The sequence below is a fragment of the Marmota monax genome, unplaced genomic scaffold, assembly GCF_021218885.2.
Source record: "Marmota monax isolate L192 unplaced genomic scaffold, Marmota_monax_Labrador192_F-V1.1 WCK01_AAM20220418_F8-fsc00014, whole genome shotgun sequence".
Classification (NCBI taxonomy): Eukaryota; Metazoa; Chordata; class Mammalia; order Rodentia; family Sciuridae; genus Marmota; species Marmota monax.
The window spans coordinates 33907245-33934552 of NW_026695222.1; the positions used below are offsets into that span (position 1 = coordinate 33907245).

General features: G+C 54.4%; 2 protein-coding genes and 1 long non-coding RNA gene across 6 annotated transcripts; 2 read left to right on the top strand and 1 right to left on the bottom strand.

The window, feature by feature from the left end:
- Window positions 1-1353: 1353 nt before the first annotated feature.
- Slc2a10 (solute carrier family 2 member 10) lies at window positions 1354-15400 on the bottom strand. 4 transcript variants are annotated; one of them, XM_046433277.2, is made up of 6 exons: window positions 15118-15200; window positions 9131-9682; window positions 7645-8928; window positions 6910-7032; window positions 5458-5600; window positions 1354-2849 (listed from the first exon to the last, which is right to left on the bottom strand). In XM_046433277.2, the coding sequence occupies exons 2-6, from the start codon at window positions 9165-9167 to the stop codon at window positions 2592-2594; spliced, it is 1845 nt and encodes a 614-aa protein (XP_046289233.1). In that variant the 5' UTR covers window positions 9168-9682; window positions 15118-15200; the 3' UTR covers window positions 1354-2591. The 4 variants fall into 4 exon arrangements, with proteins under 4 accessions (XP_046289233.1, XP_046289232.1, XP_046289234.1 ...); XM_046433276.2 differs by lacking the exon at window positions 15118-15200 and having other exon boundaries at window positions 9131-13470; XM_046433278.2 differs by lacking the exon at window positions 15118-15200 and having other exon boundaries at window positions 9534-13468.
- On the top strand, window positions 15273-17620 carry LOC124085534 (uncharacterized). The gene is made up of 2 exons (XR_006849456.2): window positions 15273-15544; window positions 15642-17620. It is a non-coding gene; the product is annotated as an uncharacterized LOC124085534 (long non-coding RNA).
- Window positions 17621-20466: 2846 nt separating this feature from the next.
- Window positions 20467-26567, top strand: Tp53rk (TP53 regulating kinase). The gene is made up of 4 exons (XM_058575459.1): window positions 20467-20471; window positions 20986-21016; window positions 23956-24265; window positions 25990-26567. Exons 1-4 carry the CDS (start codon window positions 20467-20469, stop codon window positions 26466-26468), a joined length of 825 nt encoding a protein of 274 aa, XP_058431442.1. The 3' UTR covers window positions 26469-26567.
- The last annotated feature ends 741 nt before the right edge of the window (window positions 26568-27308 follow it).

Genomic DNA, 27308 nt, shown 5'->3' on the forward strand with positions numbered 1-27308 from the left:
GGTCACTCCATCCTAGTTGGGTGGGCTACCTGGATGGCAGCTGGATGGCAGGAGGGGATGGGTCACCGGGACCTGCCCTGGAAGGCTGCGTCTCCCCTGGGCCCCTCTGGCTCCCTGCTTCCTGGCCAGCGGAGGGGAGCAGAGCTGCTCCGGGCCCTTCCACCACGACGCCCGGCCTCACTTGGGCCCGGAGCCATGGAGTCGCACACTGTGGACGGAACCCCTGAAACTGTGAGCCCCAAATGAACGTCTTCTCCTCTAAGATGTTCCTGGTGGGATTTTCCTCACAGCAGTGAACAGCTGGCGACAGCAGCCAGCCCCTGAGAGCAGGAAGCCAGATCCCGTCGGAGCAAACCCTGCTGGCTGTCCCTCTCCGTCACTGCACCCCACTGTCTCCTCGTCCTTCCTCCCTCAGCCAAGCTCAGCCTCCTGGGGTCGAGACCTACCAGGAGAGAGGGGTGGTGTCCCCCGCTGCAGGGCTGTGCTGGGAAGCCCTCCTCCTCCCGGCAGCCCCAGGATCACTGCTAAGCCCTGGTCTCACACAGCCCTTCTGTAACGTGGGCGCATCGCCTAGAACCTTCCGGTTATTTGCCAAATCGTGCTACATAGATTACACACGGCACACGGGCTGCTTTTTGTTTGTTCGTTCTTAGACTTACTTTCCACTTCGTGTATTTTAAAGCCAATGATCTTGATTTATTTTCCCCTCAGATGCATGTTACACCCAGGCAGTTCTAGACCCTGGGGACAAAGCAGTGACAAGATGAGGTCCCTTTCCTCAGGGAGCTGACATTCTGGTGACATTAGCAAGGAAAAAGGAGGGAGAGGATAAAAGGGAGTAAGGACAGACAGAGGGACGCACGGAGGAGGGAAGGAGGAGGAGACAGGTGGTGGACAGGGCCGCTAGTGATGGGGACGAGAAAAGAGGAAGGGCCCTGAGAGATGGGCGGGCCAGAGGCAGGCCTCTCATACATTTCAGCAGGAGAAGCCAGGGTGGCGGGGCAGCCTCCTTGAAGAGGTGCATCTCAGCAGGATGTGCATGAAGGACCAGCGTGAGCCGTGGAGAGATCCGAGGAAGAGCATCCTCGGCACACAGCACCAGATGTGCAAAGGTGGCCCCGCGGCTCTCAGCTCCGAAAAATCCACAAAACGCTGAATCCCACCCTGACCTGGGATGCAGATCCGCGCCCAGGGCCAGCATGAGCACCCGAGGGGACAGGAGCAACGCAGAACCAGGAAGAATCTCCCCTCTACCTCTCCCTCAGCCTCTCCCTCAGCCTCTGCCCTCCTCCCTCCCCTCCATCCCTATCAGACATGTTAACAGTAACACGTAGCCAAGTAATCAGGAGGTGATGAGTTTTGAATATCAGTGACTTTGCTTTTTAATATGGTTTGCTTATAAGTTCAAATAATTTCAATCATCATTTTTAATAACACAATATTTTCTCATTTGTTTTATTTTTACAAATGACCAGTTTGAAAAACTCTTTGACAATTTAACAAAATGTTGTTAAAAGTGAACAAACCAGATGTGGCTCAGCACTGAATCTGAGGGAAACATCTAGAAACAGAGAAGAAAGGACAACTGGTGGGGTGTGTGCACCCATGCACAGTGTGGAGACCCGCACCTCTGGTCTCCTTCGTGCCCTGCCCCCCAGATCTGGGAGCTCTGTCCAGTCAGTCCCTCCCTAAGTGACCTCTGGCCCCGGCTACCTGCTCATCTCATCCGACCTGCCCCTGAAACCTGGCCCTTGACAACGTGCCCAAGGGGGGCCCTGGCGCACAGAAGTTCCCCAGGCCGGGTTAGATGAATGGGACCCACTGGAGATCCTTCTCAGGGGGACCGGGTTAAATATACCCCCAGGGGCACAACTGCCCCATTTCACAGACGAGGAAACGAGGCTTGAGGGAGTTGTTACTTAAGGTCAACAGCTGCCCAAGCAGAGGCCACACCCACTGACATCCAGGTCTGTGGGCCCCCACCCTGTCCTTCTGGAGCCCCTCCTGCACCACCCTGGAATGGCCCCAGGCTGGCTCTTGGATTTCGGGGTGCACAGCTGTGGAACCCTGTCTACCGTCTGCTGACTGGAACCCACGTTCCCCAGAACCCCAGCTAATTGAGGGCAGAGCCCAGGCTTCGAGTCTGATGGGCTCTTAGAACCCAGCCCACTGGGGTCAGGAGACATTTTAAATCAACGGGTCCAGGCCTCCCATTGCACGTGTGGGGAAACTGAGGCCCACGGTCGTGATAGTGTCACTAGAACCAGGACCAGGACAAGACTCAGGCCTCCTGTAAAGTAGGCAGAGTTGTGGGTGAATGATGAATATCTAGGGCCAGTGGGGCGGAGACATGGGCGCCCAGGGGCAGCGTCCCCTCCCCCGGCTCCCAGGCAGATGGGAAGAGAGCAGAGATTGGGGTCTCCTCAACGGGACTTAGGGGCGATTCCAGGAAACACTTCCACCAGGATCTGCAGCCTAGAGATCATCTGAGAAGGCCCAGAGCGCAACCAGACTCCCAAAACACCCTCATGGCAAATAGTGTAGACGTGGGCCGAGTCGGAGGGGAAACTGAGGCCCTCCAGGTGCTACACTCAAAACGAGCAGTTTGGGGTTCTCAGACTTTCATCTGTCTCCCCCCAGCAGACATGGCCTCCTCTGGGGCAGGGGTGGCTCTCAAGGACACCTGGAGCCTGTGCTCTGGGGCCCAGCAGGCAGGAAGCGGAGACGGTCTCTGACATCAACGCCTCAGCATGTCCAGGCAGGGGACTCCTCAGGAGGCCACAGGGACATCCAGGCGGCTGTACTGGACACCAGCCAAGCTCTGTCTGTGGCCAAAGCACAGGGTGAGCCTGTCAGAGAGAGAGGAGAGGGTCAAAGGTGGCAGCCTGGGGTCTTCCCATCCCCTGCCTCCGCCTGCATTTCCACTTCTCTCCCCTGGACCCCCAACAGCTCCCTCCAGGTGGCCTGTGTCCACCCTGCTCCATCGCAGCCAGAGTGGCCTTTCCAAACGCAGAGCCCGACCCTGTCCCTCCCCTGCTGATGACCCGTGAAGTGCCCTGGGCTGCCCCAGGCCCTGGGAAGAGCAGTGAGGGCAAGGGATACCCCAGAACATCACGGAGCACTCACGACGCACCTGCACCAGGGACAGAGCCAGGACACCCGCGCTCGCGCCGTCCCCCATCAGCGGCGCCTGCTGGTGGCTGAGCTGCCTTGACCTCTTCAGGCCCCAACACTGCTCGGAAATGACCCTCTCTGTGTGCGCCTCCGGCTTACAGCCACTTTCTCTCCTTTCCAATAAAATGTGACCTGCCCTCCAAGTACAGAGACTTGTCTTGTCCTGGTCCTGGGTCTGTCCCTGTGTCTCCTCGGGAGCCTGGCTCCCCGGGGGGCACTTGGAAGTTTTGCTGAAAGCTGAATGAAGGGACCCTGAGCAACGGGGGAACACCTCATGCAGCTCCTCCTCCCGATGAGCCCCAGGGCACAGAGGGGGTCTCTTCTGAGCCTGCATAACGAGGGTCACCAGTTCCAAGAAGCACATCTGAGGCCCGAGACCCCGGACAGAAGGAGCCCCCCAGAAGAGGATGTGGCTCCTCGTTCCTGGGGGAGCTACGGCTCCTCGCTGCAGGTGGTCTTGTAGGACTCCCATCGAGGAGCCCGGCCCCATCCTGACAGAGTCGGAGGCTGGGGGTGGACACATGCAGGCTCGGCCAGTCACAATTTCTCCTGGGAATGGGAGTCTTGAGAGGCAGCGGAGGGCTACACGCAGCCGGTGCCTAGCCTCCCTTTAGTTCCTGAGCTGCCCCGGCCCCCGTGCTCCCAGGGGGGGGTCTCTCCCTCTCTGTGGCTCCGATATCAGGGACCTCTGAACTGGGCCCTCGACTGGGGTGGTGAAGCACACACCCCCCTTCTGAGCCCTGCCAACATCCCTAACTCGCTGCCTGCCCCACGATTGTGGCAGCCCCAGCCTGTCCTTAAGGGCTGGCCCCAGGTGTCCCTGAGCCCCCCATCCAGCCTGACCTTCTCAGCTGCAGCCACACCCTGCCTCACCCCAGAGCTCTTCCACCCGCCCGTCTGCCGCCTCCCTTCCCTTCTTCGTTCTGGAAGATGAGTCTGGAATCTTCTCCCGAGAAAACCACTTTGGCAGAAATTTTGTGCAGCGCTCTCCTAAGGGAACCCTTGGGTTTGGCTGGGCTTCTCTATGGCCGCTCAGGTGTGGAGGAGTTCCCTCCCTTGAGGACGGTGCTCTCCTCCCCCCACCCCTCCTACGGGAAGGTGCTGGGGCCAGAAAGGTGAGGCTGAAGGGATGGCAGAGCCTGGGCCCTGGATGACCTCATGGAGCACAGACGTCACCCCTGTCCTGAACCCCCCCCCACACACACACACACCACACACACACACACACACACACACACACACGCCACAGGGACTGATGGGCAGCTGGCAGAGAGCACTCTGGGCTGGGGACAGGGTCGGTCACTCGTCCTGCATATTCCCGGTTTCAGGAGCCCGACTAGGATGGGGCTTGGCAGGCAGTTAAAGAAGCTGGCTCTAACTCAGAATGGTTTTAAACATCTTCCAGGGCCTCCCAGAAATAGCATGGGCATCAGCAACTGGCGACTACAGCCCTGCGCCACAGAGGGAGCAGGGAGGCGTGCCCGGCAAGCTTAGGACTGCAGTTCCCGGGGCCTCCCACCGCTCCATGTCTACCCTTCTTTAACTGAACAGCCTAAGATGGCGCTAAGGTTCTGAACTCTCCTTTATGTCCTAAAGACCTTCCTACACCTGGCTCCTCCCGGCTGGCTGATCTAGTCTTCGCTTGTCCTCCCTCCCTCCCTCTGCTCCAGCCACACTGGCTTCCTGGTTCTGGCATAGGCCAGACATGCTCCCACCTCAGGGCCTTTGCACTTGCTGTTCCCTCCCGCTGGAAAGCTCCTTCCCTCATCTTACATGGCAGCCTCCTCCTTCTACCTGAAGTCGTGCCTCCTCACACAAGTCTTCCCTCTGACCTACCACTCAGACCTAGCCAGAGCCCCTACCTCCTCTGTCCTACTCTCCTCCAGTCTGGCTCTATGGCGAACATGCCCTGTTCCAGTCTCTTCTAGTCACACATTGCCGGCTAAAACACTGATTGTGCCTTTGTTGGCTCACTGCTTTCTGTCCCCTCCCCCACTTAGACGCAAGCTCTAGGGGTCCAGGTTCTGGCCTTTCTTAGCCTCAGCCATGACCCCTAACACTGCCCGGCAGCCCTGAGGACCCCACAGTGTCTGCTGGATGCACGGATGAAGCCCACTGGCAGTGTTTAAAGGTCACAGTTCTATTGTGTGTTTCTCGGTGGTTCCACGACTCTAAGAGCCCGTGGTCTGAAGATCCCACTGTTCTTTGGGCGGGGACATAGCTCAGTTGGTAGGGTGCTTGCTTTGCCTGCACCGGGCCCTTTCCCCAGACCTGCCCGCCCACCTCGTACCGACTCTTCTGGAACTGTTGGTCTATCTCGGCCAAGGACCGGCCTTTGGTTTCAGGAACAACTAAGTAGATGAAGCCCAGGCCGAGGACAGCCGTCAGTCCGTAGAACAGGAAGGTCCAGGACAGGCCAATGGCACCTGGCAACAGAGGGTGGGTGGAAGTGGGCAGGGAGCCCAGCGCCCTGGCCCTGTGGCCTGGGCTACCTGGGTCCAGGTGAAGCTCTGAGACTCAGCTCACCCCGAGCACAGGCTGTGGGTGGTGGCTTTGCAGAGTGGCCAAGGGGCCATCAGGTTAACACCTGAAAGCAAGAATTGACTGGTGGTCTCAGAGGCAGGCTGGCCGTCCACAACGCAGCGGGGGGATGGCATGCGGGGAGAGACCACTCACTCAGGCGCTGCCCACAGAACCGGGATGCCTGCCTGCAGCAGGGCTCAGCACTCCGCCCCTCTCCTCCTGGAGCCTGGGAGGGGGCGGGTCCCAGGGTCAGTGACCAGGATAGGGACGACCTGGAGTCCCTGAGAGCCACCGGTCAGCCCCAGACAGAGAAAGCAGGCCATGAAGGACGGCACTCTGTCTAGGAGGGAGCACAAATTATGTTTGGGTGCTATCTCCTCCTCCGCCAGCCACAGCCACGCCTCCCGCAAGTGGCCTCCCTGAGGGCTGGAGCTGCTCTCCTGAGGGGGGCGCTGGGCAGGGGTCAGGAGGGCGGCTCCAGCTTCTAAGGACCAGGTGGACTTGGGAGCACAGTCCCCATCTGTGAAACGGATGGTCATAGGAGGTCACATGCCTTAAACCCCCCCCCCCCGCCCCTCCTGTCCTCACTCATTCCATACAGAGAGCTGCTGGAGAAGAGGCGGGGGAGCCCAGGTCCCCTGAGATTGGGCTGGGAGACGGTCACCGTGCGTAGCTCCTGCCACCACGGTGTCCCACGGCTCCACAAGCTGGCTGAGCCTTTGGCCACGGGGAGTAGGAAAGTGAGCTTTAAGATCCCTGCCGTGGGCCCACAGTGAGGAGCTGGGCACCCCAACAGCCACAGCGGCTGGCCCCGGATGGGCACGTGACGTGCTGAGCCAGTGAGGGTCGGTCCCAGGAGCTGCAGGAGCCACTAGGAAAGGCTTTTCCCTTCCTGGGCTGCCAAGCGAGGAGGCCTGCTGGCTGCCATCTGCACCACGAGCAGCGGCCTGCCTGGGACGAAGCCCCCAGGTGGCGGGCAGAGCCGACAGGGAGGGAAGGACAGCTGACAACAGTATTGGATCTGGGGATCAGCTCTCCCGCTTCTTTTCGGCGACTTAAGACAAATGTCTCCCTCTTGCTTATAAACTGGGCTGCATTGGGTGGTTCTCTGTCACTTACAACCAACAGCTGTGGGCGCTTTGACCCAGTCTGGTGGACACTGTCCCTGCATCTAGAAGGCCCTGGGCGGAGGGATTAGGCCAGAGGACTCACCAATGAGATCGAGGAAGGAGAGGCTGACGAGGAGGTTGGTGGCCCAGTTGAAGCTGTTGCAGAAGGCGAAGGCTCTCCCTCGGACCTCCACAGGGTAGATCTCGCTGAGGACCAGCCAGGTCACTAGGACAGGAGAGCAGGAGGGCTTCTGGGCGGAGGCCGGGGCTGGCACCAGCAGCCAAGTAGGCAGCCCCCATGGATGGACGTCAGGCTCCGGATACCAAGCACCCCACACATCTGCACCCCACACATCTGCACACCCCACACCACTGCAAGAATCGTGTTAGGATGGCCGCGATGTCTGTTTGCCCAGGACGAGGGGTTTCCTGGACACAAGACCTTCAGTGCTGAGATGGCGAGGTCCTGGGGGAACTGGGATGATCGGTTCCCACCCCATTCACTACGTTCCTGTCAAGTAAACCCTGCTGCCTGCGCCATCTAGGGGCAGAGCCAGGTTTTACAAGCCCTGAACTTTAGTTGGAAAACCTTTGAAAAAAATAAAAATAAAAAAAAAAAAAAATATATATATATATATATATATATATATATATATATATATATATATATATATATATATATACCTAAAGTTAGGCCCTGGCCGTGGGAGGCACAACTGCAAGCCAGGGAGGGGCCCTGACCCTTCGAGCCACCCACCTCCAGAGCCCCTGAGACTGACAGGGCCTCCCACTGGCTGCTGGGCAGCTCCAGGTTGACCTGCACAGACCCTCCACTTACCTGGGCCAAATCCGAAGGAGAAGGCGCTCACAAAGGCCATCATGCAGACCAGGGCGGCCCAGCGCAGCACCACCTGCTGTGGGGCGGGACCAGGGGTCACCGGGGAGGAGGTGCTCAGGGCAGGCGGGGCAGGGGTGCGGACATCTCTGCCTGCTGGACGGGTCTTGGCTTTCTTGGAGGCGGACAAGGCGGGCTCCTGTGGGTCCCCGCCGGCTCTCGGCATTGGAGGTGGAGCTGAGTCCTGTAGCAGGTCAGAGCCTCCAGGGAGGCCAGCTTGCCGAGTGGCATTGGGCAAGGCCAGGCAGCTTGGACCAGAGTCCACGGGCACAGCAAAGCTGACAAGGCCCAGGCCACTGACCGACAGGGCCATGAGGGCACAGCCGGCAAGCAGCAGGGCCCTGCGGCCCACACGGTCCACCAGCCCCACGGCCATCAAGGTGGCCGCCACCTTCATGGCGCCGAGCCCCACGGAGGCCAGCACAGCTGAGGACCCCCCGCGGAAGCCGACCGAGCGGAAGACGGTGGAGGCGTAGCAGAGCACGTTGGGCTGCCCTGTGAGCTGCTGCAGGAGTACCAGCCCCAGCCCCACGGCGGTCCGGCCTCGCATGTTGCCCCGGGCCCTGAAGAGGTCCAGGAAGGTGTAGCGTGGCCTCTCGGGGCCCAGCTTGGTGGCCTCACCTCCCTGGAGCAGCACGAGGTCCCTGTGAGCGGCAGTGTCGTCTGCACCAGCAGGGAGGAGGAGGAGGCCCAGGCTCTGCAGGACAGCGGGCGCCACGGCCCAGCCAAACATGTGCCTCCAGCCCCGGGGCGCACTGGCCAGGGCGTAGTTGAGGGCGTAAGACAACAGGATGCCCACGGTGATGCCCACCTCGTAGAGAGCCACCAGCACTCCCCTCTGCCGCGGCCCCACCAGCTCCGACACGTAGATGCAGCAGGCCATGGAGGACAGCGAGATGGCAAAGCCGGCGGCCGAGCGGCCCAGCACCAGCCAGGGCAGGGAGCGCGCCAGGCCCAGGCTCAGGCTGCCGGCCAGCAGCACCAGGTTGCTCCCCAGGATGGCTCGTTTCCTGCCGTAGCGGTCAATGGGGAGGCCCCCCACCAGGGAGGCCAGCAGAGCGCCCAGCATCAGGCTGCCCACCAGGAGCTCCTGCTCTGAGCAGCTGAGCCCAAAGTCAAGCTGCAGGGGCAGCAGCGCACCCGATATGACCGCCAGCTCATAGCCAAAGGTCAGGCCACCCAGCAAGGACACAGAGGCACACAGGGGCAGCGCAGGCGGGGCCCGGCCTGGAAGGCAAAAGTGAAAGGAGGGTTCAGAGGTGTCTCGCCAAAGCACCCGAGTCCAACCTCCCCTGGGGCCGCCAGCCCTCCATCCACCCCCCGCCCAGCCATCTGTCCACTCATCCAGTGTCTACCCCCCACTCGCCCAGGCACCTGCCCACAGATCCACCCATCATCCGCCCCTCCCCTATTCCCTCTCCTCACATACCCACCCACAACCCGTCTGCCCGTCCATCCATCCACATTTATTTATCTGGCATCTGCCACATGCCAGGCCCTGTCCTTGAGGCTGGCAATCAGCGGAGTCTCCAGGGACCGAGGTGTTAGTAGAAACAGGCACAAGATAAATAAGTTCATAATGTAACCTCAGGTGTTGATAAATGTCACGGACAAAGCAGGGACACGGGTTTGGGAGTGAGAGAGGAGTATCAATTCAAATAGGGTCAGCTCAGGCCCCTCTGGGGAGGGGACATTTGAGCAGAGATCCAGATAAAGTGGGGGCGAAGGCCATGGGGAAAGTGTGGCAAACAGCAGACCAGACCGAGGGGACACAGGTCGGAAGGGCTCGAGGTGTGTTTGAGCAATTATGAATATTCACAGCTGGAACTTACCTATGACATTGGCTAAATGCCAGCCCCTGTTTCAAGAGCTGTATACACATTAGTCTCACAGTGTACCATGAGCATCCTCCTCCAGGGTGCAGAGAGGCTAAGCAGCTTTCCTACAGTCACACAGCAAGTAAGAGGCAGGGCTGAGATGGCTAGAAGATGAAGGCTTTGATCACTGGGCTAAACAGCAAGGAGGCCAGAGCGGCCCGAGCCCAGCGAGCGAGAGATGGGACACTATGAGGGGAGAAGCAGGCAGGGCCAGACCACGTGGGGCCTTGTGGGTCACCAGGACAGGAACGGTTTCATTCTCGGTGGATGGTAGTCTCTGGTGGCTTGCGCTGGGAGTGAGGTGACCTATTTTAAATTTTACTCTTGCTGTCCTGTGCAGATGCTACCTGAGGGGGTGTGGCCACTAAGGTCCATTCACCTCTTCTTTTCCATTTTTTTTTTATTGAGGAACCTGTAGGCCTCCCAAGTCGTTTTAATTTACATAGAAATGAGGAAAGGACACTGCAGTAAATGTTAGGAAGAAATTCCGGAGAGTTCATGGATGCATTGATAAAAGATCTGCTTCAATGTCCATCTTTTAAAAATTAGTAGATTAACAATTCCTCCTTTAAAGTAAAATAGAGATTTTTTTCCCAAGAGTCTTACTAAGTTGCCCAGGCCAGCCTCGACCTTGCCATCCTCCTGCCCTAGCCTCCTGTGGAGCTGGGACGACAGGTTTGGGCCATGGCACTCAGCTCAAGCAGAGAATTTTCAGGGTGTGGTAAGTGAATGTAGGAAGCGGCGGGCCTGGAGGAGGTGCTGCACGTCTGTAATCCCAGCTACTAGGGAGGCAGAGGCAGGAGAAGGCAAGTCAAGGCCAGCCTGGGAAGTTGGTAGAGCTCCTTTAGAGAACCTTTAAAAAAGGGGCTGGGATGTGGCTCAGTGGTAGACACCTGGGTTCAATCCCTGGTACCTCAAAACCAAACAACTCAAAACACCAGAAATCAGGAGGGCGCGAGGCAGCCAGCCCCTCATTAGGGACCCCTCAACCGCGGGGTGACTCTAATTCTTTATTTTGAATTGTGAAGCGTTTAGTCCTAAATGAATTTATGTCTGAATGGACCATTGGTTAAAGATGAAAAACGAAAAAGACAAGAATCTCAAAAAGAAGAAAAATCCTGCAAATGCCCCGAAGCCCCGGGAGATAGGTGCTTCCTCTCCCGCGCGGGGCTGGACAGGCACGGATAGGAGCCCGGCTGCCGCGGGGCGCGGGTCTGTCCTGTGGCGGGCTCTGTCCTGCCTGGTGGGCTCTGTCCCGCGTGGCGGGCTCATCTTCCGTCACTGCCTCTGGCTCCCTGGCGGCCTGGGGGATCCTGGCATCTGTGCGCTGTTAAGGGCGGCCGCAGCCCCTGTGGGCACCTCACTCTGCCCTCCCCAGCTGCCTGGAGCCAAGTGCCCCCTGGGCTCAGTGTCAGTTTGCTCACGTGTAAAACGGGAACAGGACGCCCCGCTGCCCGCGACCAGAGCCCATGGGAACACGCATCCAACAGGGACGTGGAAACGCTCTGTGAACGTCACGGACTGACCCCGGGCCTGGGAGCCTGGTGCAGTGGGAGCTCCACCGCTTGCTCTGTGCGACCTTGGGCAGATGGCCTCCCATGACCTCCGTGTCCTCATCTTACGGGGTTAATAAATGCTTTCTCACCAGCTCTTAGGAGAGTTGGGAAGAGAAAAGCCCCGGGTGCCCAGGCAGCTGCACAGGAGGACCACCAGGCTCGCTGTTCCACCGGCTCCTTCCACCCATCTCCAGACGCCCCTGCCCCACTTGGAAAGCCACCTGTGGGGCCTGGAGCTCATCCCCCCTTGCCCTGTGGAGCAAGGGGAGGCGGCCAAAAGCAAGGCGGGCAGCGGTTCCTGCTTGGCAGACAAGCTTTTTTTGATTTGGTACCAGGGATGATTGAACCCAGAGGCACTTCACCACTAAGCCACATCCCCAGCCGGTTTTTAATTATTTTATTTAGAGACAGGGTCTCACTAAGTTGCTGAGGCTGGCCTTGAAGCTGTGATCCTCCTGCCTCAGCCTCCAGAGCTGCTGGGATGACAGCAGGCAGAAAAGCTCTTTTAAAATGATGCATTTCTCATCCAGAGGAAAAAGAAAAACAACCAGCAACACACACTCCCAATTGCACATGTGGAAATCAAAAATACACATCTAAAACAACTTAGCATAAAGATGAAATCAAGAGGAAATAACGACCTATTTGGAATTGAATGAGAATAAAAGGGCCACATAACAAAAACTGTGGGAGGTAATTACGGAAACTAGAACTTTTCATCAGAACCTCCAAAATAACCGAAAATAAATGAATTCAGTCTGTGAATGAAGCAGTTAGAAAAATTAGAATGAAATGAACCCAAGGACAAGAGGAATTAATGAATATAAAAACAGATGTAATAAAACAGGAAATAAAATCAGGATAGTTAGCTGGGAGTGGTGGCGCACGCCTGTAATCCCAGCAGTTTGGGAGGCCGAGACAGGAGGATCAAGAGTTCAAAGCCAACCTCAGCAAAAGCAATCCCCTAAGCAACTCAGTGAGACCTGCCTCTAAATAAAATACAAAATAGGGCTGGGGAGGGGGCTCAGTAGTCCAGTGCCCCTGAGTTCAATCCCTGGTACCCCCCCGCCCCCCAAAAAAAGAAAAAATCTGAATAGTTGATCATTAAACTTTGAGTTGGTTTGGACACGGCTAAGAAAACAGGTGAGGCTCTGGGGAGTGTGACTAAGAAACTACAGCAGGAACTTCACAGGAGCAGCACGCAGGCACCCGGGAGGCCAAGGCACTGTCAACAGGTGAGGCACCAGCAGCAGCGGCGGTTGGACCGATCTTGTCCCTACAGGCTCCCCAGGTACCCACATTTAACATGGAGGGGGCGCCCTGCCTTAGGGGTCCCTGCGGTCTCCAACCACTGTCTCCCAACACGTTTGATCTGGGCTCATCCTTTATGTGTCTCTTGTAAAAACAGCATAGAGTTGAACATTTTTCAAGTACAAGTTCAGTAGAAAGGTCTTTGCTTTAAAAGAGTGAACCCCTGCTCACTTAGGACAGTTACTGATACGCTTGCACCTGCTCCTGACACTTTGGGTTTTTTTGTTTGGTACCAGGGGTTGAACCCAGGGGCGCTTCACCACTGAGCCGCATCCTCAGTCCTTTTGAGTTTAATTTTGAGACAGAATCTTGCCAAGTTGCTGAGACTGACCTCAAACTTGCAATCCTCCTGCCTCAGCATCCTCAGTGGTGGGGATGCTGGGATTACAAGCGTGTGCCACCATACCCAGCTCCGTTTCTATTCTTCTTAGAGCAGCACTTCTACTAGAAGTTTCTCCAATGAGAGAAACTTCTGTCTGTCTATGGGGCAGGGCGGTGACTAACCCCATGCAGACCCTGAGTATATGAAAGGTGGCTAACGCAATGGAGGAATTCATTTTCTATTTTAATTAACTTACTTGTTAAAAACAAGCCACGTGGCTGGTGGTTACCATATTGACAGCGCAGGTGTACAGGTTACTCCTAATTTTTAAAGCACACGTTTGCGCTGGCATTTTTCTAGAAGCACCTGGAGTAACCCGGCTGCAGGTCCCTCACCCAGCCCCCTCAAGGCCTGATAAGAAGCGTGGTAGCACCGCAGCCAGGCTGACCCGAGGTGTTCCCCGCACCGGGTGCTGCCCTGAGTGCTAAGCTTAAGACCTTCTTTAATCCTCCCCCAGCCTTATGAGGGGTGCCTCTGAATTATCCAGGAGTGGACTAACTGGTGACCCCGGGCGGCAGTGCCTTGCCTGAGGTCAGAAGTCAGAAGGGCCAGCCTGCACCCAAGGCCGGCTCCAGCCTTACCTGAGGGGCTCCACTTCCCTGTCCCTCTCAGCTGTCGGGCACTTTTGTGCAGAGGGAGGAGTTTCACAGCCCCTTCTGCTCACCCTCTCCCCTACACCCCTGCCCCCTTCCCAGGCGGCCCTTTGATAAGAGTATTTTATAAGGGACCATGTGAAGGTCAGAGAAGGTGACAAACTGTCCTCGGTCATGACAAATTGAGAGCACTGGGGCTGGACCCCAGTCCTAATTCCAGTGCATAGACAGAGCCCGCGCCCTGGACCCTGCGGCAGAAAGAGCATGCTGGGAACTCGGGGGAGGGTGGAGGCGGCTGGTGATTAGGTTGGACACACCCTGGCCTCTACCACCCAGGCCTGGCTCTGCCCACCGCAGGCACTCAGTAAATAGTTGCTGAATTAATAGGAGGGACAGGAGGGCAGGAGCCAGGGGGCGGAGCCAGGGCAGGTGTCCTGGGGAGGGCCTTGGGCTCCGGGGCAGTGTGCAGTGGATGTGAAGAGATGGACACTGAAGTCAGAGCTATGGCTGGTTGCCCGCTGTGCCCCTGCTCTGTGCATAGGAGGCTGGGTGGTGCAATGGTTAGGGGTGCAAACTGGAGCCAGGCTGCTGGGGTTCTACCCCAGCTTCTCTTCTCCATAGCTGTGTGACCCTGGGCAACGCACCTCCCCTCTCTGAGCCTCCTCTATCTACATAGGATACAATACCTATCATGCCTGCCGACCTCAGAGCCTCAGCCTCCATTGAACAACTTAGAGTGTGATTTTAAGAGAGAATTCATGTCATGCCCCCTGCCCCAGCTTAAAACCCTCCTCCAGCTTCCCATGCCATCTGCAATAAAATCCCAACTTGCCCATGGGGCACTGGCCCTGCTCACCCTCTGACATCGTCTCACCCCTTCCCTTCCTGTCCACTGCACTCCAGCCACACTGGCCTGAGCCACACCAGCCCTTTCCTGCCTCAGGGCCTTTGATGTTCCTGCCACAGGGAAGCTCTTCCTCCAAATCTCAGGCCTCCTCCAAGGTCTCAGCTCCAAGGCCTCCAGCCCTGGACGCCTCATTTTCTGCTGCCCATGGCATCTTATTTATCTAGCTCCTCAACCAAAGGTCCACTCCAGGAGAGAGGGCTTTGTCCATTTTGTTCCCTGGGAATGGCCAGCCCCTATGCCTGGGCACACAGTACATGCTCACTAAAAAGCCAACGATGGCTGACCTTCCAACCTTCTGAACACAGAGGAGACCGTACGATCAGGCCCCCTTAGCGACAAAGAAATTCCCTGCCTGCCCCAGCCCTGTTGTGGGCTCTCCTCCTCTGCTCTCCACTGAGCCAGGTCAGGGCAGGACCCCCAGACCGGGAGTAGTGTCCAGCACAGGGGTGCTCCGGGAACTGACCGATGACTTTCTCCTTCAGAACGGAGACGCATCCCTTGCCTGGGTGACCAGGGCTGTCGGAGGAGTGCCCGGCTGTGGGCGCCGGTGTCAAGGCAGGAGCACCCCCAGCCACTCCCCCTCCCTCAGAAGAAAGGAGGATGGGAGGAAGCGCGCCAAGGCCCCTGCGCAGTCCCCAGCCACCGGCCTGCTGTCCAGCGGGCGGCCACCGGGGGGACGACCCCGGGAGGGTCGGGGCCACCCGGAGGGCCGAAGGGGGGTGCGTGGGGTGGGGAGGTAGGCGCAGCGACGAGGTGCACAGTGTCCCGCTGCAGCCTGATCGCGACTTACCCATGGCGACCGGGACTCGGCGGGCGAGCTGGGGACGCTGGGGGCCGCGCGCGTGACCCCGGGACCCAAGTCCCCGGCGCCGCCGCCGCCGCGCAACAAACTTTCCGGCCGCTTTGGGCCGCGTCCCGCCCTCTCCCCACCCAGCGCCACCGCCACGTCGCCCGGCCCAGGTCCCCCAGCCTGGAGGCGGGACGGAGGGGAGCTTGGGACCGCCCCCGCCTACAGGGCCAGGCTGGGGACCGCCCCGCTGGCCTCCCTGGGACCCCATGCTGAGTCCTCCCCGGGGGAAGACCCTCCTGGCAGCGTCTTGCCGGGCTTTCTCCGCCAACAGGAGATCCCCGGGTACTGCCGTCCACCCCTGACGGCGCCTGCACTGACCCCGACCCTCACACACCACGTGGGACGCCACCAGTCATCCCACACTGAGGTGGGACACCCATCACCCCGTGCCCGGCCCACGAGGCTTGGGGTGGGCTGGTGAACCCCGTAGGCCATCGTTTGTTCTTAAGGAGCTTGCATTCTAGGGACCCACGGGAAAGAACTGAACACGCCAGAGAGACACAGCTCCGATGGAGGCTGCGCAGAGTTGAAGACGGACGGCCATGGCCACGGCACCCGAGATTCAGCTGAAGGAGGGGCTGTTTGAGCTGAGGCCTGTTGGTCCGCGTGGAGGGAACACTGGTGGCTTTCTCATAGTTCTGGCGATCAGAAGTCTCCAGCGGGTCTCACTGGGGAAGTGGAGGGGTCAGCCAGGCTGCCTTCCTTTCTGAGGTTCTGGGGAGAACCCATTTCCTTGGTTTTTCTAGTCTCTAGACCTGGAGGAGCCCCTAGCATACAGTAGGCACTCTGCAGAGGCGCACAGAGTTGACGGTTGCATGTAGGAATGGACAATGCCCTCCCGGGGTGGGGTCTGGCTGCTCAGTTCCCTAGCAGCTGCCCACTGGGCCCTGGCTCACAGAAGCTGCAGCATCCCAGGCCCAGCCAGGGAGGCTCGGTTTTGAGCCTCTGGGGAGCTCCCTCTGGAAAGAGAAACTTTATATTTAAGAAAGAAAACTGTGAGAATTTGAGCGGAGGCTTCCCAGCCACCTTGTCTGAGTGGGAACCCTGCATGGAGGAAACAGAACAAGACTTCTGAGCCCATTTGAGTCTGGACACCTCCATGCCTTAACACCTGGGATCCAATGCATTTCTTTTTTGCTTAAGTCACTTTGAGTTGAGTCTCTGGGGCTCACTGCTCTGAGCATCTTCACTCCAGGGCGAGAGACATGTCAGACAGAGGAGCCTTAGACACACCAGAGGCCCCTGCAGACCTTGGGAAATAGGTAAATATTGTTATGTGTCCCTGATGGTTGTTGTTTATTATGTGGCTATTTTTTAACCAGAGCTGACTACTACAAATAGAGGGAGACAAATGGAAGCTGTCTGGCACATCATCACCTCTTTCCAATGACCCCTTCAGGTTCCCAGGCTCTGCCACTTCTGGGAAGTGCTTGGGACACACGGGAACCTTTGCTGAGGTTGCCTGCGTCCAGTGCCCCTAGTTTGATACAGACACAAATGGCTTCTGAGTTGTATCCAGTTTGTAAGATAATTTTGCCAACCTTCTTGTTTTTTTAGAAAAATATCATATTACTTGCCTTCATTAAAAAAAAAAATCAGGAAAGCTCACTTTCCCACGTTAGCCCTGGCCCCACATCCCTACCTGGCCATGCCCTGCTGGGCTGTGTCCCCGAGTCCCGTGAGGCTCACCAGTGATTGCCAAACTTTTTCGGCTGAGGTCTAGATAGCAGCCATTTCAGGCTTTGCTGACCATACCATCCTCCCTGGGACAACTGCCCAACCCCACTGTCTAGGCAGAAGCAACTGGTGGACAAAATGTAACTAAATGGGTGTGATTGGGGTCCCATAAAACTTTCTGGACAGAACAGGCAGCCATCTGTAGCTTGCTGACTGTGCGGGCTCCATATTCTTCAGTGTGCCACAGTCCCCGCCGCCCCACTTTGCCTTATGCCCACTCACTGCATTTACAACGCCTGTGTGAGCTCCCAGATTCGGGATCCACAGCCCCAGTGCATGTTCTTGGTAAGAGTACATGTTGGGGGCAAAACCCAGGAAGTCTGGCAAGCTGACTGCCTGGGTGGACGAGAGGAGGACTCAAATCCTCCAATGATTATTACAAAGCGACACTGCGGTCTAGGCATCATTCCAGATGTCTATCCTGAACCAGAGTGCTGGGGCTACTGGAGAAAATAAAGGGAGTTTTAAAAACCTTCCACAAACAGAGGCTCATTTTAGCAAGAAAAACACAATAAACAAGAAAGATATATAGTGTGTTAGATAATGGTTAAGTGCTTTATCTTGATGTGATGATAATGGCTTCACAAGTGTATACGTAGGTGAAAATCTGCCAAATCCTTCAAATATGTACAGTTTATTGTAGGTCAATTATATTTTAATAAAGACTTTTTAAAACAGACAGCTCCTAGCTGTCTGTTCTGTGTTCCAGGAGTTTATAGACATTTCTCTTTAGAGACACAATGTATCTAAAAAGATATCAAAATGTGACTAGGATTTTGCTTCTTTAAGTCTTGTTTGGAAAATGTACTACTTTAACATCTGGTGTTCTTTATGGATGTGTAGGAGCTGAGCACTGTGACCCACACCTGTAATCCCAGTGACTAGGGGGACTGGGGCAGGAGGATTTCGAGTTCAAGGCCAGCCTGGACAACTTAGTGAGAGCAGATCTCAACAAAATAAAAGCAAAAAGGGCTGGGAATGTAGCTCAGTGGTGGAATGCCCCTGGGCTCAATTCCCAGTACCAAAATTAATTAATAATGTAAAAAGCAGGCAGTGTATCAGTTGATGCTAAGAGCAATCAATTAAGATAAGGCAGAGTGGGGATTTTATGAAGGAAGGCTGGGAGGGAGATATAGATGGTTATAAAGAAAGAAAAAAGAAGATAGAGGGGCTGGGGCTCAGTGGCAGAGCGCTCACCTGGCACGCATGAGGCACTGGGTTCCATCCTCAGCACCACATAAAAATAAAATAAAGGTACTGTGTCCACCTACAACTAAATATTATATATATATATATATATATATATATATAGAGAGAGAGAGAGAGAGAGAGAGGGAGAGAGAGAGAGAGAGAGAGAGAGAGAGAGAGAGAGAGAGAGAGAACCAGTAATCAAGCTGTCCAAGTATAACCCAGTTACAAAGCAGCTCTTCAAGTGCTGGTTCTGCCCCTTCCTCTAGCCCAGCCACCCCTACAGCATGCCCTCCTCCACTCCCCCCTACTAAAATCCAGAGCAGCCCCACCCCCTGCCACAGAATCCCAGCCTGGACCCTCCTCCTGGGTCTATGCTTCCATCTGTCTCTTCTGATCCATCTTCCCAGAGCTGCCTGATGTCCTTCCAGGAAGGCCACCAGAGTTAGCACAGACGACAACAAATAGTATGCCCAGCCAAATGTCAATCTCAGAGAAACATCAACCAATTCTGTAGCAAAAGTGGGTCTGGTGTTGCTGCTCTGAAATTCACATTTAACTAGGCCCCCTTTATTCACCTGGCAACCCTGAATTCTAACCACGTCACTCACCTGGGGAAATCAACTTGGGTTCTGAAGTTGTCTACCTAACGACAGTTCAAAAAAGTGGCTTTGTAAAGGGAATGTGGATCATAGAGACTCTTTCTCCACAGGAGAGCCCAAGTGAATGAATGGGTTTTTATAGTAAGAGGTTTACAACTCAGAACACCAGTCAGAAGAGTTTTTAAGCAAAGTCTGCCAAGATCACGTGAAATAAAAGTCACTATGATCCCGGCTGATAGCTCAGCTCCTGACAATTAACTGCTCACAGGTCCCAGGAGAGATTCTGGCCGCCTCCAAGCCTTAACAGGGGCAGATCAGCCCCACCATCATCTGTGCAGACATATCCAGTCTTGTGGTGGGACTGGGGGACATTGAAGGAAGGGCTGAGCCAGGGCGGTTCAGGGCTGGTCCCCGGCCTTGCGCAGGGCCCTCACGTGTTCTAATCTTGTTCCTTCCTACCTCGGCGTCTCTCCTGTGTCTCATTAAATCTCCTACTATTATAAGGAGGCTGGGCCGTCTCTCAGTACCAAAGCCTCAACGTACACGCTCCCTGAAGGAGGGCTCCTGCGGATGGCTTGCAGTCATCTTGCAGTTTTGCTGTCTTTTGGCAACCTGCAAGCCTCAGGCGAGGACTTGCCCCAGGATGCGGGTGGCTCCTAGCTGTCCGTTCTGTATTCCAGGAATTTATAGACATTTCTCTTTGGAGACTCAGCCATCTCTTTGAATCTCTAAATTCCAATCTCAGGACCACCCCCTGGAGCCATCTAGGTGGCCTCTGTTAGCCTGGCTTCCTCACAGCATGGAGTCTGAGGATGCCAGTGTCCCAGTGTCCTAGCCTCAGTAGTCACACGGTGCTACTCGGCCACCCACTGGGCGAAGCAGCCACAAGCCCACTTTGATTTCAAAGGAGGGTACAAAGAATTTGGGAACCATGTTGTCCTTGTGTTCCAGCTGTTATCGTCAGAACTCACTGATGGTCTTTTCCATGCTGTTTCTTTGCCAAAATACCAGTTTGTGTCCTTGTGTCCTTGGCACGTGGTCCCTGCGGGAGAGTGCATGTACCCACCGGTAGGTTGGGGTTAGTGTGAGTTGGGCCACATGCTCTGAGAGTCTGGAGAAGTCTGTGCCCACTTGAGGGCTAAGCCTGTGTGTATGTTTTGACTGAGTGACAATTGGTAGCATTGTTCCCAGTCTGCCTCCTTTCCAGGACTCAGGCTCACATCCAGCTGCTCACCTGTTTTCCACGTGGATGCCCAGGGCCACACAGCCTCAAACGGGCGATGCCTCAAGGCCCCCGAGCTGACGCAGAGCTCTGGGTCTCCCTTCCCAGCCCCCAGCTGCTGCCCTCCTGTGCCGCAGTCCTCAGGGAGTCTGTCTTCTCTGCCAGATGTCCTGAGTCCACTCTACCTGAGCGGAGCCGAGCTCTCCTCTTGCCTGGCAACAGCCCCTTCTCTGCTCCTGACCCTGCCCTTGCTCCCAGAAGCCTGCTAGAGCTCCTGCTATTTCAATGTTATCTGGGATGAAATCCATCCTCCCTCCTGATCCCTCCCAAGGCCTAGACTGGAGACGCCTCTCCCTCCCTCCGCTCTGCTCATCGCACCTGGGCTCCTGAGCTCCAGCTTGATCCCTGCTTTTCTTTGTGCCCCACAAGCCAGTTCCCACCTCAGGACTATTGCCTTAAGCCCCTGGGTAGGTGGGGACTTGTTACAGCAACTACAGGAAACTAATCCAAAGGGTCTGTCCCACGTGCTGAGGCGCGGACATGAGGTGAGCCCCTGGGTCTTGCTGTGCCTAAAATAAATTCCAGTTTGTGTTTAAACTTGTTTTTGTCACTTGCCACCAACACAGTCATGAATAATGCACAATGCGTCCCTGGGAACAGAAGTATCAGTGCCGGGCTGGCCCCTCTTGCCCTGGCGTGGGCTGACAGCCAGTGCTGGCCTCGGAGGCCCTCTCTGCCCCTGCTCTGCTGACCTGTGCAGGCCAGGGCACAGAGGTACTAATACCCTGTGTTAACTTTCTGTCACTATGGCCAAATGACCGTTAAAAAAAAAAAAAAAAACTTTAACCAGGGGAGATTTCTTTTGGCTCACAGTTCAGCCCATAGTCACTTGGTCCATCACCATGGACTGTGGTGAGGCAGATCATTGTGGCGCGGAGGGTGTGGAAGAGCAAAGCCACTTAGCAATGGCAGCTGGAAGCAGGGGCCAGGGTAGGACATAGTCCCCAAGGGCACACCCCCAGGGACCTGCTGTCTTCCACCAGGCCCCGCCTCCTGCAGTTTCCGCCAGCTCTCAGTTGCCCATTCAGCTGTGAGTCCCCCTGTGGCCTGACTCATTGAAGAGGCAAGAGCCCTCGTGACACAATCCCTGTCCCAAAGCCCCACCCCCAGAACATTGCTGCATTGGGGACAAAGCCTCCCATGCACAAGCTTTGGGGACATTCCAGATCTAAACCATAACACACTCCTTGTAAAGAACCCTCCAATGGCTGCTGGAAGGTGGTGTGAGTACCCAGCGCCCTTGGATTTGCTCTCCTTGGGTGATCAGGAAGGGCTCCCCGGGTGCCACCGAGCTAAGAATGGAACCATGTCTCCGTGGGTCTAGGCAACAAGGGGTGGGGAGAGCACTTTCAGAAGAGAGAGGGCAGGGGTGAGAGGGAGCATGGCTTCAGCTGGAGGGCAGCACAGGTGTCCTAGAGCAGAGAGCAAGGCGGGGCTTGGTGGGAGAAGGGTCTGGAGGAGGCTTCCACGCAGGATCTCATGAGCTGAATCAGGATTACACCATTGAAGGAGGTTTAACTGATTTTAAGGAAGTCAGAACCCATCTGGCCATAACTAACCTGGCTTTTATGAATATGTTTGCACAGATTTCTGAAAAGGACTTCGGATAGACCTGGTATCCATAGAGATGGCTATGTGGACACTAACAATTATGATCATGAAACCACAAACTTGAGAAACCAGATGCTATAAATAGAACTGATTCTAGGGGAGCTTTGATTAGTCTGGGCTCATGGAATGTGCTGGACACACTGTGCCCACATAAATGGTCTAACGTTTGAAAGGAACCTGTTGTGTGTGTGAATGACAGCGAGGATGCTGGCATCATAGCAACCCGGACCACAGGGCCTTTCCTCAGTATTCCAAAACAGGGCTCCCTTGACTGTTGGGAAGGGCATGGAGGAAAGTGCACACTTGGAGAGTGTCTGCTGCCCACCAGCCAAGCTTGGGATCAACGACTTATTTAATTCTAATAAGCACTTGTCACAGCAGAACCAACAGTCCCTGGTGGGAAGATGCAGAAACTGGAATAAGAGAAAGGCTGTTGGTGGCTGTGCCACAGAGTGGGGGACGCTTACAGATGCCTCTGGTGGCCATGTCAGCTCCCTTCCTTGCTTATAGAGCACGTCCTGTCTACAGAGACTTAAAGTGACAGCTTCTCACTTGTCCAGCTGCCTCTGCTGCTGAGGCGGTCCTGGAGGCCGACTGCAGGAGTCTGACGGGACAGGAGGACTCCCAGCGACAAGCTTCCTTCCAATATAGAGGTGTGTGCGGGAAGCGGTGCTCTCTTCAGTGTGGTTTTTGCGTTTTCATGTGATTTATAGAATTTAGTGGCCCCCTAGTGACCGTAAGGTGACAAAGGTAAGGACAGAAACCACAGGCTAGGGCTGGTGGGACAGAAAGATGGCAAGATTCTGGGTCCTTAGTTTCATAAAGCGACTGAATGACACCTGGGACCTCATCTCGAGCTGTTGTGAGATTAGAAGTAAGCTTACTGTTGATGGTAGTGAGTTATTTGTTATCTGCAGCTTAAAATATCAAAACTACAGCAGAGTCTACTGATTGTGCCCTAATCACTCCTCCCCTACTGCCTTTTGGTACTAATCCCCCAAAGCTCTAGCTGACCCATGCCTCCTTTGCAGCCTCACTGGCCACGTGACCCGCTTCTGGCCAATAGGATGTGAGTGGAAGTGCTGTTTGGCACTTTGGCTCAACCCCTCACCTACTTGCTTTCTACCTCCCACTCTCATACCTCTTCTTGCTGAATGGAGGGGGTAACATGTGGCATAGACCCAGAGAAGGAAGCAACAGACCTGGACTATTGTATGACAGACAAATAAACATCTCACATGTTTAAGTCACTATTTTACAGCAGCTTATTCTGTCCCCTTACACACAGTAACCAAAACACACAGCCATTCAGTGGTGGTATAAGTCAGGGTTCTTGTTGCAAATCACATAACAGGTGTGTCGGGGGGGCTTTGACAGAGGGAGGTGGTCTCTGTGTCCCCTCAGGATTCCACACAATGGGGAAGGGCTGGTCCCGTAGGAAAGAGTGGTTGGACGCTGGGAATGTAAATATAGTAGCTCTGGTATTTAGCATTCCATAAATAATAACAGCTTCCATTTCTACTATCACGTGCTTGGCACAGTTCTGGGGCATTTTACCTCTGGCCACTCATTAGATCTTCACAAAAACCCTACAAGATCAATATTAGCTTATTTTACAGATGAGCAAAGGAATGCACAGAGAGGTTGAATAATTTCATCTTCCTCCAACGTGGCAGGAGGACCACAAGGTCAAGGCCAGCCTCTGCAATTTAGTGGGGCCCTAAGTAATTTGGCAAGACCCTGTCTCAAAATAATAAAAAATAAAAAGGGCTGGGGATGTGGCTCAGAGGTAAGGCGCCCCTGGGCTCAACCTCCAGAACAAATAATAATAATAATAATAATAATAATAATAATAGTAATAATAATAGTAATAATAATAATAATTTATCCTGTCACTCCTTAACGCACTTAGATGGCGATCATCCCAGCACTTAGAAGGAAAAACGGCTCAAAATGGCTCACTGTCCGCCCGCCGGGCTCTGACCACTGTGTTGGGGGTCAAAAAAAACGGCCAGCGGGGGGCGAAGCGTTCGGGGTCCCAGACCGACTCCCGAGAGGAGCAGAGGAGCAGAGCCCCCGTCTCCCTCCGGAGGAGCTAAAACAAAGGCGACCGCGACCATCACCGACAACTCCCGGAGAGAACCGAGGAGGGGGAAAGAACCGCGGAGAGAATTGACGCGGATGGGCGAAGAGCAGGGGGCGGCCACAGGAGACCAACCCGAGACACTGAAGGCTTTCAAAAGGGCCGACACGTCGGGAGGCGGAACCACTCCCACAGGGCGGAAGTGTCCGAGGGGAGATGTTGAATGGAGGAAGAGGTCCCAGGATTTCCGGAGCGAGCGGAAGCACTGCCCGTAGTTTCCGGAGAAAGCGGAAGCGCTTAGCGCGTCTGCGCAGAAGAGCATCATGGCTGAGGCTAGCGAAGAACCGCCGCCAGAGGTAGAGCCGCTGGCCGCCGCCCGGGAGCGAAGCAGCCGTTTCTTGAGCGGCTTGGAGCTGCTGAAACAGGGCGCCGAGGCGCGTGTGTACCGCGGCCACTTCCTGGGCCGCGCGGCCGTGGTGAAGCACCGCTTCCCCAAGGGCTACCGGCACCCGGTGCTGGAGACGCGGCTCAGCCGGCGGCGGACCGTGCAGGAGGCCCGGGCGCTGCTCCGCTGTCGCCGTGCAGGTGAGGCAGCCGGGCTCGCGGCACGCGGGGACCCCGAGGTTCCGGGGCCTGGGCGAAGGCGGCGGGAGGAGCCCAGCTTCCCGCCCCGTTTGCCTTAGTTTCTTCCTTTTCACTGCTTGCCTCGGCCTTTGGCAGTGTTCTCTTTTCGTTCCTGTCTTCGTTAGTTCTTGTTGTCGTTGTTTGGTACCAGGATTGAACTCGGGGGCACTCGACCACCGAGCCACGTCTCAGCCTTTTAGGTATTTTATTTAGAGTCAGGGTCTCACTGAGTTGCTTAGCGCCTCCTCATTGCTGAGGCTGGCTTTGAACTCGTGATCGTCCTGCCTCAGCCTCCCGAGCGCTGGGATTACAGGCGTGGGCCACCGTGCTTGGCCCTCTCTTCATTAATTAAGACCTTCTCATCGTCTCTCACCTACGAGCATTTGTCGCGGAGCCTTCGACCTGGTTCACATCTCAGCTGTGCCACTGTTGATTGCTCAAGGTTGAGCACCTTATTTAACCTCCCATGCTTCAGGCTCCGTGTTTGGGCCGTTTGAATTGTGCATTATTATCCCTTCATTCATTCGTTTTAAGAATCAGATGTGATTACAAGTATTCGCCGTGGAGCCAAGCTCTCTGGCTGCTTCTTATGGAGACTTTCAACAAGTTAACCTGTCCGCCTGTTCCCTCTCCTGTGAAGTGCAAGTCGTAGTAGAGGTGTCCATCCTAGATGTTGTGACCATGATACTAGGTATATGCCATATTATATGTTTGAATGTATGCCCGACATAGCTCTCATGAATGTATGTGTGTATATAATTTTTTTTGATAAAGCATCATCATGCACCACCACAAACATCCTCACATGAGAAACTGAGGCTCAGAGAAGGGAAGTAACTTGCCCAAGGTTTTCACAGCTAGTAAGTGGTCCATTCCTCTGATTCAGCACTTCTTGCTTTTTTTTTTTTTAAATTAGTACTTTTTAGGCACCCAGCGTACATCAGGATATTGTTAAGTATTGGGTGATCTGGGAAAATTCATCAGTGCAAATGTAGGTAAATTGCTACCCTTTTAATGAAGTTATTGGTTCCCTTTTTCTCCTTTGACCCTTTGTATGATGTAAGTGCCATTAAGCAGAGAACATGGTTTCCTTGTTTGCTCCTGTATCCCCATTGACATATCTCTAGTTTCTAGACATGCCCTGAGCATGGTTGACATTCAATAAAAATTCATTGAGTGTATTCGCGGTATTATTTTATGTTATTGTAGCACAAACTGAGGCTTGAGAGAAGTTAATGTAACTTTAAAGTACACAGGTAATAAGGATGGGAGCTGGGATTTGAACCCTGTTTTTTTTGAGCACAGAGCTGAACCTCTAAGCCAGCATACTGCTTGGCCTGTTTGTTTCCTTGTCAGGTAGAAACTGCTCTGGCTGGACCATGAGTCCCCTTTTAGATCCTTTTTTTTTTTTTAGGGAGTTAAGTATGACAAATGAAATCTAGTTATAAAAGGTGACTTAGGAGAGAAAGCTTTGACTTCTCTAAACTTAGCTGTGGGTGGTCTCAGGCATAGTTCTGCAGTGCCTGAGCAAGGGAACTTCCAGATAAGTTGTACCATTTTCTGCGCCATTCCTAAATCTTTTTCTAAAATAAATACATACAAGCTGAAAACTGACTCAGTCTTTGAAAATGAAGGCTATCATTAAAAAGAATTGAGCCCAATAACGACTTGTGTATTGATTGCAGGGATATCAGCCCCGGTTGTCTTTTTTGTGGACTATGCTTCCAACTGCTTATACATGGAAGAAATTGAAGGCTCAGTGACTGTTCGCGATTATATTCGATCGGCTCTGAAGGCTGAAAAAGCTCCCCAAATCTTCTTCGCCTTAGCCAAGGCAATTGGGCAGGTTTTGGCTCGAATGCATGATGAAGACCTCATTCATGGCGATCTTACCACCTCCAACATGCTTCTGAAACCCCCTGTGGATCAGCTGAACATTGTACTCGTAGACTTTGGGCTGAGTTTCGTTTCAGGACTTCCGGAAGATAAGGGAGTGGATCTCTACGTCCTGGAGAAAGCCTTTCTTAGTACCCACCCCAACACTGAGGCTGTGTTTGAAGCCTTTCTGAAGAGTTACTCCACCTTCTCCAAAAAGTCCAAGCCAGTGCTCAAAAAATTAGATGAAGTGCGCCTAAGAGGAAGAAAGAGGTCCATGGTTGGGTAGAGCTGTGTGACACCACTCAGTTAAGCTGTTTCTCAAAGTAAATTTGAGAAAATGCTCCAAAAGAGATTAGGCTTAATAAAGGTGTTGAGATATTTTTAAGTGGTCTGTGGACATGCTTGTCGAGGGTCACCATTATCATCTGTAGTTCTGTTCTCAAGAGCTTACGTAAGACGTGTTCTAGGCAGAATTGGGCATATAAATTTAATCTGGGACAGACTTTCTCCCAAACTAACCTGTATCCTTCATGTGCATGTGCATGTGGGTAAAGGGGGGAACCACATAATGAGAACTGTATTCTCTTCGATCCTTTTGGTGAGACCCAGATAAAGTCTCAGTTGGGCATGGTATGTATCAGCCCTCCAGCCCGGCGTGGCGGTAGTTATTGTTGTGTACATGATATATTTGACTCAAAACCACTTTAGAGGAATATAGAACAACATTTTAAAAGATGAAAGAGACATATAGACTAGAAAATATCAGTGTATTACTTTATGAAATGTGTTTCAAATATATATTTAGACATAGTTTAAACCCATCACAGAAATATGCTAGGTTTGACATAAATGTATTTTTTACATATTTATTTATGTTTTAGTTGTAGCTGCACACAATACCTTTATTTATATGTGGTGCTGAGATTCAAACCCAGGGCCTTGCACATGCTAGGCGAGTGCTCTACCACTCAGCCCCAGCCCCAGCCCTAAACATATTTCTTTTTGAGGGTCATAGTGAAAAGATGAAAAATGCTGCTTAGCCCCAAGTTTTCATTTAAAAAAGCAGACTTAGAATAGTTTTGAAAATTTAGGTAACGTTGTTTTCATTGCTCTGTGGTTTTATGGT

Coding starts and splice junctions, on each gene's coding strand:
- Slc2a10 (XM_046433275.2), bottom strand. CDS start 15,385: ATGGGGTCCCAGGGAGGCCAGCGGGGCGGTCCCCAGCCTGGCCCTGTA. Junction 8,929..15,117: donor CCGAGTCCCGGTCGCCATGG/GTAAGTCGCGAT, acceptor TTTGCCTTCCAG/GCCGGGCCCCGCCTGCGCTG. Junction 5,601..6,909: donor CTCCTTCCTCGATCTCATTG/GTGAGTCCTCTG, acceptor CTCTGTTGCCAG/GTGCCATTGGCCTGTCCTGG.
- Tp53rk (XM_058575459.1), top strand. Junction 21,017..23,955: donor TCTCAGTTGCCCATTCAGCT/GTGAGTCCCCCT, acceptor CACTGCCCGTAG/TTTCCGGAGAAAGCGGAAGC. Junction 24,266..25,989: donor GCTCCGCTGTCGCCGTGCAG/GTGAGGCAGCCG, acceptor TATTGATTGCAG/GGATATCAGCCCCGGTTGTC.